Source organism: Triticum dicoccoides, chromosome 7A (genome assembly GCF_002162155.2).
Source record: "Triticum dicoccoides isolate Atlit2015 ecotype Zavitan chromosome 7A, WEW_v2.0, whole genome shotgun sequence".
NCBI lineage: Eukaryota > Viridiplantae > Streptophyta > Magnoliopsida > Poales > Poaceae > Triticum > Triticum dicoccoides.
In genome coordinates, this window is record NC_041392.1 from 535,676,064 (window position 1) to 535,686,027 (window position 9,964).

Here is a 9,964-nt window from a genome sequence, read left to right on the forward strand (position 1 = left end):
GTGGTGGATGGCGTTCCGCCGTGTAAGTGTAGTGTTGTTCGGTGGCCAATAGGGTTGCTGCTTTTCTTTGATCTTTGATCTTTGATCTTCGAATCCTCCCCATGTTGTTCTTCCGCTGCTTTCTGTTTAATCTAATTGAAGCCAGCAATTTGCTGGATCTTTCAAAAAAAAGGTGAATATGGTGTATGGCCCATTACCTACATAAGTTTATCTCATTATATGCGCAAGATCATTATTAGTTTGCGCAAATATGAAATGACTGCATGAATCAGACATGTAGTTCTTTTTTCATGTGGCTGAGCTCTGCGACGTTTTGGCTCTTTCTGATGAAGGTTGAAAACCTAGTAGTAATAAAGGTAGGTTTTTTTTGCGGGAAAGTAATAAAGGTAGTTGCATGTATTAACCGATGCAGAGACTTGGGTCTTCCACTTTTCAAAAATTGAACAACTGTTGTTGTTTTACAGTATACAATAAAACGTTTTTAAACTTTGTTCCTATTGTATTGTATTTGCTTCATGGTTTTGCTGACGTTTCTCTTTCAATATATCAACATGTAGACTTGCGAATCGAGCATAGCTCAGATGGTTAGGTTCCTTGTAGTGAAATCAACCCATCAGGATTCAAGTCCTAGACTTGACACTGGTGCTCGCATTTTCCTGAAATTATTTCAGTTTTTCCGGCGATGTTCGTTCAACGGAAGGAGAAATTCCTGTCGACTCGGTAACTCAGAGGTGCTCATAGAGGTAGGGTGTGCGTGCGTTCATAAAAGTGAGTATGTAGGCATCTGCGATTGTTTTGTGTTAAAAAAATGTAGATTTTTTTAGTCTCCAAATTAGAAAGCCATCGCCTATTGTGCGCTGCTGCGGTTATATTTGCTCTAAGTATGTTCATATGCTATTAGAATTTAACCAGCTAGGTGCCACTTTGTTGTGTTTCTTAGCAGAATATCTTTGTAAAAGGCTGTATTGAAGTCTTCAGGCAGGAGACACGTCTGTGACTAAAGTACGTATCTACCAAGCAACGTTTGAGATTTCAGCTAAGTAAGGTTGGCGTTTGACAATCCGTGCATGTTCATGGTTGTATATTTTTAAACCCTTCACCAGAGGATTTTTTGCATAAACCAAAATGGACAGTTCTTAGGTCCAGAACTCCAGACAGTAATAATACAACACGCATTACGGTGATTGGGCTGGAATGGAGAAATGTCGTGTTCTAGGTGCGCAGATTCACCCTCCTGTGAGCATCCTGTTAGAAACATAGGTGCAATTTGGCCAACCATATGTAGCAGCTCAACTACTTCCGACAAGAAACAACTAAAGACAAGTCAATGTGAAAACTTAACATACCAGGACCCAGAAAAGGAGGAAAAAAGAACCACGTTGATCGTTGATAGTAACATAGCAGTTTTCAGGAACCATGCCTCCTTGCTTGACTTGCATTTGTACAAACGAAAATGAAATAAGATTACACACTGGCTCTGAATCTCAGTATAGCTAGGGAGGGCAGTATGGTATTACGGTATTGTACGAGGAATGAAGAGAAGAAACCATCACACTGAACCCGCCATTGAATGTATGTACAATACTTAAATACAATAGAATGGGCATGTTACATTTCGGAATACAGAAATTACAATGTACAAAATGAATGATAAACTGCACACTGAACTATTCTGCATGGCTTCGGCAACTTTCACCTGTGGACTTCCTTTACAATTGCATTTTCACTGACAGAAGATTCTGAAAGCAAGTGTTTGTCTTCAATGTCGTCATCGTCAAAGTTGTCATTGATGGTTAAGTTGGAATCATCTAGTCAAAGGCATTGATAGATAAAAATAAATATGAGTACCCATTGGAATAGTACGATCAATTTAAAGGAACATGGATATCTACCAGAGAAATGGTAGTCCGTGAGGTTCTTTGTCTCAGTTGACTCCAACCGCATACTTTCTGGTAGAAGGCAGTTGCAAAACGCACCTGAAAGTAATTTGATATTATCTTTCATGATATACTAAGAATGAAAAATAATCAATTTTATTTTAAGATGTACTAATACACTTTGAAACAGAACAAATGATGAATATGTTTTGCCATAAGGCATAGAAACCTCTGGATAGTGATGACTTTGTGTTTCATTTGCCAGTTCCACTTGTAGGTATTCCTCATCATGAACGATATTGGCATGATTAATTAGAGCTTACGGGTAGCAGCACCATAGTCAATTCAAGATCTATGCCTACTGATGTCACCATATGTCGTGCGGTGCCGGAATGGTAACACAAGGTATTATAGTGACAACTGTACTTCCATCACTTAAGAGATGAGTTATTTAGTTACAATAGTGGTTTGATTATATTGCATCCTATTTTCACTTGGTTAAGTTCCATTTATCTCCAGAATTTGTTAGAAGAGAGGGTGTTATCTCCCTAGTTATCAAATCAGAGGAAAATATCTTCAAATAAGGGATAGGATCCCATTTGTTAGTGAAGTTATGATTAGTTTCTTCGGAACCAAGTTATCCATCTCCCTATACAAGGGGGAGCATGTACCGCGTATCAATCAAGCAACAAATGAAGAGATTATTTTAAGCATTTCTAAGAGTAGTTTAGCCTAGCCTGAAATGGTCCAACAGTTAGCAGAGGTGTTTGCAATCCTACTGCGCCACTTTTCAACAAGATCAACAGCATTGAAAGAGATTAATGCAACACTAACGTGAGAACCCTCTCAGAGGCAAGCCTGTGCAGTCAACAATGATGGTGGACCACAGCACAGCAGCATATGCCCTGGCGGCGAAGGCATCACATCTCATAAGAGCGCTACCGGTGCCTTCTCCAAGTGTGACGTGGGTGGCATCAACAATACACAGTAGAAGAGGCGGATAGTTCGCAATGACGTTAATGGTGGTAAACACGCCAGTCATGGAGCAGCCATGTACAAATGCGGAAATGCAGATTATTGCATCGGTGATAGTTCTGATGGCTGCATCTTCGAAGATGGGGTTGCCCCAGTGCCCCCAGTCACCACACGAGCAACTACATCGTCTCCTGCAGCGGTAGTTGGGGCAGTTAGGCTACAGCAAGCGGCGACCGATGCTAAGTCCAGCTACAGCAGCACAGCTGGGCAAACTGGCAGCGCAAGCTACAGCCACAAGGTACCCAGACATGGCAGTTGCCAACTTGCCATTCTCACCGAGGGCTGGTGCTGTGTTGCACAACGGCCACACAGTTCAACTGGGAGGTGTGATGCTCCTTGTGGCACTGCGGAAAGACAACAGCACGGTGGTGCGACTTAGCCATGGAGAGGGCTTGGTTGGTGTCTTAATGTCCTGGCCCTCCGCACGAGGCGGAGCAGTCCAGGTGCAACATGGTTTGCGGTGGCTGAACCAAAGGAGGCAGTGAGAAAACCAGGTGCTCCCAGGCAGGACACAGTCAAGCCCTACTTGGGCCTTCACATGCAACTAGGCCAGGTGGGCTGGGAACAAAACCTGAGTTGGTTTGTTTAAGTGTTTGGTTTGATTAGGCACTTGATACACAAGAATATGTGCATACATGGCATTGACCACTATACATGTGTGTATGGACTTCTATTTCCATGTGAGGCAAGGATAACTATGATAGCACAAGTGTACGAGAAGCTACCAAGACATTGTCTTCGAAACATGTTTCGGAAGAATCAGCTGAAAGAGATCAATCATGCAGTGGCACTGATTCCAGCAGCAGAGTGGTCAATACCACGGGACTCTAACAAAGAGTCGACCCTGGCCAACACACCGCAGCTCGAGGAGGAGCTGCATATCGAGGAGGGTGAGATGTTATGCAGGTCCCCATATGCCTGCAGTTATCCAAATAGAGGATACCATCTTCGAATCTCTACTATTAAAGGGGAGTTGGTACGTTCTCCTCAGCTCCTCCCACCGCCCCCCTATGTTGGTTTTTTCCTATTCACGCCCACACCCCGCTTGGTTTCCTGTAGATTTTTTTTGGTAATCTAAACCGATGCCCCACAAAACAAAAACCAACATAGTAACTTGGAATAATCTAAACCAAATTGATACTTTCCTTTCCTTGTCCTACTCATGTCCTCGAAACAAAAAACAAGCATTAATTTATGGAAAGTATCATTGAGCAATGGATGGGCGGGATCACGTTAATTATGGAGAGTATCGTTCTTTTCCACTTTAGACTACAACAAGCATAGTGCAGTTAAATACCTCAAGTAATTGCCTTGATTTATGGGAAGTATCATTTTGGTGGCTTCCTCCTAAAATCTCTCATTCCCTTGCCATTATCTTCACGTTATGCCACACGATCCAACCCGACGACGTCGATGTGGGACATGCCATAGGAAACAAAACACTAGCGACGTCTCTGTTGAGGCACTCGCGATTGGTGTTGAATCACTAGAATATATGTGCACCCATTGCAACACACAGACAATTAGGGTAGTTGCGATTAGTTTCTTAGGAGTAGCCAAGTTATCCATCTCGCTATGAGAGAGAGAGAGAGAGAGAGAGAGTTTATTTTGTTATTTCTTAAGTAGTTTAGCTCAGCTATCCAATATCGTTCTCGGAGGCACATCCTTCAGAATCAAGGAAAGAAAACGAGTTGATGTGTATCCATCCTAAGCCGAGCCACCTCTGGACAACCAGCTATGCTTTCTCTAGCGCCAATTATCTTTAAAAGCTAACGCTATTTGGCACACTGCCTCCATCTTGCACCATAACACTACCCCATCTTCCATGAGGCCGTGATCGGATCGTTGTTTTCCAGCCCCAAAATCCCCCGTAAAATATACACCTATAGAAAAAATAGGTGGCCTTCGGTTGGGCGATTGGTTGATCTTTTTTGGCCTGTATTACACCGGTTGGAAACACTGGTTTACCCGTCGTTTTCTTCCACTGTATTCCTTTCTCCCAGGTGTTCCTCTCTCTAAGTCTCTATCTGTCGAGCCGCCGAACGAACGCTAGAGCCACACGAGACACAATGAAGTATCAACCACACGACCACGGGATCGGCATGGCGTTTGGCTCTCATGGGTCCTCGTTGCGGGCATCGCCATGCTGCTTGGTGGTGCTCGGCTGGAGCTCCCGCCGGCCGAAGCAAGGCGGATGAGTTGCACGGCGCTTGCAATGGACCTGCTCCCAACCTGACTCGATGGAGGCGGCGACAGGGCAGCAAGGCCAACGAACTCCACGTGGGCATCCGGCAAGAGGCCATGTGCTTGCACTAGACCAGCCCACATCCATCATAAGATCAGCTCGAGGAGGTATGTGGCGGTGGGGGGAGGAGAAGAAATTAGAGAGGAAGGAGCATGGGGGATGCGGATGCGTGCAGCATGCTAGAGGCGGAGGTGTGCAACGGCGTGCTACTAGGGCGGCAGCAACGGGGATCTAAGCCGAGAGTTGTGGCTATGACAGTGGTGATGAATGGCCTGCTCGAGGAGCTCCTCCGTCAGACCTGTATCCAAACGCTGATTTCCAACCGTCTGTAATATATTGGTTTCTTGGGTGGGACAGTAAAATACACCTGTATGATATTTCCGGGCGTACAAATTTACAAGGCTTCCAATCAGGGCCTGATGCTAATCATAGTTCATGTGCAGCTATGACTTCAACGATGGTTTACCCGGAATCTGGAGCCATGGTAACTGCCTCAGGTACCAATTGTTATGAACCTTAGTTCACAATAGGATAAACACCTTACATAGAATTGGTACTAAGAGCATTGTTTCTAGAGGAAGGGAATCAACTTGGCTGAGAAAACGAGGGACTTACACAACTTTACTCATTCTTTGCTTAAGTCAAAAGGAAGAGAATGCAACCTTATTGAAAAGGCGCTTCTAGCACTAAGCCAACTAAAGAAAAGATAAAATATAACTTAAATCACTTGTACTTAGTAAAGTATCTCTTAGATGATAAGGCAACTAACTCAACTATAAAAGCGCTAACGGACGGACCTACTGCTGCTAAACTTAATCAAAGTAGCATGCGGCCATCTCCCTTTTGTATGCATAATCTATATTCCTCCTAGACCTGAGCAGTGAGCACTGAGACAGCGCCACGCTTACTCTCCTCATCCCTGCAAAATTTTCTCCATCCTTGCAAGATATCGACTCTCCCCGCGCCTGCAATTCCCCCCATCCTTGCAAGATATCGCATACTACTCCAGCTGTTTCCTTACACCCTTATATGAAACCGGCCCTCTCTTGCCCATGGTATTCATTTCCCTACATTCCTAACTTACCTAAAACTCAAGATCTGCTAGGAGCAAGTGGTGATAAGGACATGACATACACAATTTCGGCATACTGCTAATATACTCCTTACCAGCAAAAAAATCATTAGAAAGTTGCAACAAATAAATGTATAAGGAGTACAGACTTATTACCTAGCTTAGCAAGTCTGTTAACCCAACCAGGAATTGGCTTTCCTGTCAATCTGGTGCTGAGATCATCCGTGAAGTGGTTACAATTCTTAGAAATGAGGTGGTATGTATCCCCATGATACTCCGAGGCCATTCTCTGAATGAAATCTCGAAATTCCAAGGGATGTAGACTTGTAAGGCCTATGAAAATTGAAGATCTGTACAAGAAGCCTGGACAGCTCTTTGGTTCAACCTCAAAAACACCACTTGTTGGAAGGTCATGAGCTCCAAAACTGTACTCCGATCCATGGACTGTTCCAGGCAGAATAAGATTAATCGTAAACATTCTGTAGAGTTGGATGGAAATCATTATTTGCATACTAATTAACAAGGAAATAATTTCACATACGATACTAGAACTATGCTTTTTCTACAAGAGTGGGTCCAGCTTTTGTTCTTTGAATTTGTGATCATCCATGAGTACCAACAAATGTCATACGCAAAGCTGGGTTGCAAGGTACATTTGGTTTATATCCATGTGTGCTCTGCCAAAAATTGATTGCCAACAATTTGGTGAAGGAACTCTCCAACCTGTTGGCCAACATTTTGGGAACAATTTGTGAAGGAAGCATTGAAGGACCCATAGATAACCAAAATCTTGGCAACAAACCAAGCAGGCAAACAATACCATTTGGCATGACCAATATTTTATAGGATAAGTTTGCGGCATAAACCAACACACCTTATGACAAAATGAATTGCCTTCTACACCAAAAACTCATCATCATAGAAGGATGTTCAAAGCAATTTGGCTTTTGTGAGATTAAAGTCATATTACTATGCATTTTACTTCCTAATAGATCAACATTACTGCCTAAATTAAATATACAAGCAGCTCTGACTTTGATATACAGGAGAATGATGAGATCAACATATGAGTTACACATCTAGCACTATTTACGAAGAAATTGCCTAGAGATAGAAAACAACAAGTATTTGAATAAACAAATTATCAAGCAATATACAAACTGGCTAGAGGTAGTATTCACTAACAAAGGTGATAAAACGATAAAATATATGAATAATCAACTGGTATCCTTTTAAGAACTCGGGTTTAGCAAAAACCAAACCTTTTGAGGACAATCGAGAAACTTACCAGAACAATTAACTAACATAGAAATGACAGTGCCAGCAATAAGTACATATACAGGTCATACAGTAAATTTCAACTGTTTTCTTCATAGTAATAATAACTAGAGAATGTAGTAGTCTAAATATGTCAAAAAATGCTCTTTCTGAAGGAAAATATACCACCTGGGGTTAGCCCAATAATTCTGAAATAAGGCATCGGACACAAACCAGGGTCAGGTATAAAAGACTACAATAAAGTTGTCGATTGAAAAGTTTCAGCAACAATGGAAACAATAACTACAAGGCATGGTTTAAGAGAATTTACTAATGTAAAAGGAAAATGGTGAGGAAGGTTTTCAAGACTCAAAATGCAATGTGTGCAAATTAGTGCTCCTATGGTTTCCATTTAATTTCTCATAACTTAAGAAAGACAATTTCAAGAGAGGACTCCAACACATTAAAAACCTATATATTGAGTCAACAACACTACGGAGGTCCCATAGAACCCCAAGCCTAAGTAGACACTATTAGCGTACTAGCATGCAGCCACCAAAGACACACCTTTTTATGTTATGAATAGATATCCTAAAAGGACTGATCGTACTAAAAATCATAGTAAATGTGTAACAAAACAGATTATTCCCCAGCTGAATTAAATGAACAGAAGATGGTCGAAAAGATGCCAGGTGATATTTTCTACTTCAAAGCAACGATTACCATGCCGTTTTGTCCTATCTCAATCTTGAATATTATCCTAATTCCTAAGTGGGAAGTTGCACAACCAAGTACTATTACACATCAGGATATTCAAAATGAATAACTACATAGGCCCTACAAGAAGACGTTGGGCTTTTCCATGGCAGTAATCTGAATCTGGTTCTTCAACTATGTGTAAGACAAATCTCAGCACCCCTAAATTCCCTGCCATTGTCAATTCGTATAATTATTTAAAAGGAAATCAAGATCTAATAGCTAGCAAAACTAACAACAGCTCCCAAAGCGGACTCACCTTTCTATAAAATCAAAGAACGAACTCAAAAAATATCGTATCAAAATATCAACCCGAGAAAACGAAAAGGCGGGTCCCATACTCCCTGCCCCAACTAAATCAATTCCGTAAACCCAAATTTCACAGAATCCGCCGGGACCCGGTCGAGCTGCCGCGCTCACCTTCGACGGCGGAGTGGAAGATGCCGAGGCCGCACCAGTGGACGTAGTTGTTTAGAGGCGTGAGGTCGTACACGTTGAGAACCACCGGGTACTCCCCCGTCGCCGCTGCGCCGACGGAGATCGCGCCGCCCATCGCCTCCCCCCTTCCTCCCCTCTCCAAGGAGATCCCGAGCAGGGTCGCCGGGGACGCGCGCCAGTCGACGGCGAGGCCGTAAGTGCTCCTAGGGTTAGGGTTTTGATCTGGGGCGAGGGAGGCGATGCGGAACTGCGACGGAGCTTGGGGTGAGGGACGGAAAGGGAAGACGACGAGTCGACGACGAGCGAGCGAGTCGGAGTCGGGTCCGGAAACAATTTCCTTGCGTCCCGGTGGTGGAGTCACAGTCAGGTGGGTCTGCGATGGCATGGGTCCGCGTGTCATAGTGCTAAGGTGGAAGGTGGCCTGTCAGTTGTTGGGACAAGACAGGATCCGCCACGGGAGGGGTGGGACGGAGGCATGCCTGGGACGGAGTGAAGATCCAACTGATGCGTGGGGCCGCATTGAGGAATCTGAGAAGATATTTCGGACCGCGGTCACTACGGATGCGTCTGGTTACCTGCACAGTACTATAGTTTTTTCCCATCTGCATACTCGTTCAATCGGGTCTGATTGAGCATATGTATGTTGATTGATTACTTAGAGCAACTCCAACGAGTCGATTCAAACGGACGACGATTTTGTTTGTTTTTTATCCGTTTGAGTCGGTCGTTCGTCCGCCGTCCGCCCTTTTTTAGTTTTGGGTCGGCAGTGCGCCCAACGGGCCGACCCATTTTTATGACCGCACGCGTTTAACATCGTGCCGTCGTCTTGATTTTGACGCTCCAGCACGCGGGAAAGGTTCGCGCGCGCTGGTTTTGGCGCTCCAGCGCGCGGGAAAGGTTCGCGCGCGCGCCGCGGCCGGCGCTCGCTATAAAAGAAGGCAAAGAAGGCGCTCCCTCCACACTTTGTCGGCCGCCCACTCTCGCCGCCTCTGCGCCACCATGTCGATCCGCCGCCTACGCGCTTCGGATTTTTGCGGAGTCCGCGAGCACCGCTTCGGCGCCTTCTCCGCCGAGATCTGGTTTCGCGAGAAACGTCTCGTCCTCGGCACCTTCGACACCGCAGAGGAGGCGGCCCGCGCGCACGACGTGGCGACGTGGCGCCTTCTGAGGCCTCGTTGGGATATGAATTTTCCCAATGTGTCGAGTCAGCGGGCGCAGGATCTGGCGCCTCTCCCGCGGCTTTTCACCGACAAGGATCGTCGTGTCCATCGGAGGCGGCAGCAT

General features: G+C 44.6%; 1 protein-coding gene across 1 annotated transcript; it reads right to left on the bottom strand.

The window, feature by feature from the left end:
* Window positions 1-1,361: 1,361 nt before the first annotated feature.
* LOC119329945 (deSI-like protein At4g17486) lies at window positions 1,362-9,128 on the bottom strand. Its single transcript, XM_037603047.1, has 4 exons — window positions 8,663-9,128; window positions 6,386-6,673; window positions 1,893-1,976; window positions 1,362-1,808 (listed from the first exon to the last, which is right to left on the bottom strand). The coding sequence occupies exons 1-4, from the start codon at window positions 9,078-9,080 to the stop codon at window positions 1,693-1,695; spliced, it is 906 nt and encodes a 301-aa protein (XP_037458944.1). The 5' UTR covers window positions 9,081-9,128; the 3' UTR covers window positions 1,362-1,692.
* Between the last annotated feature and the right edge of the window lie 836 nt (window positions 9,129-9,964).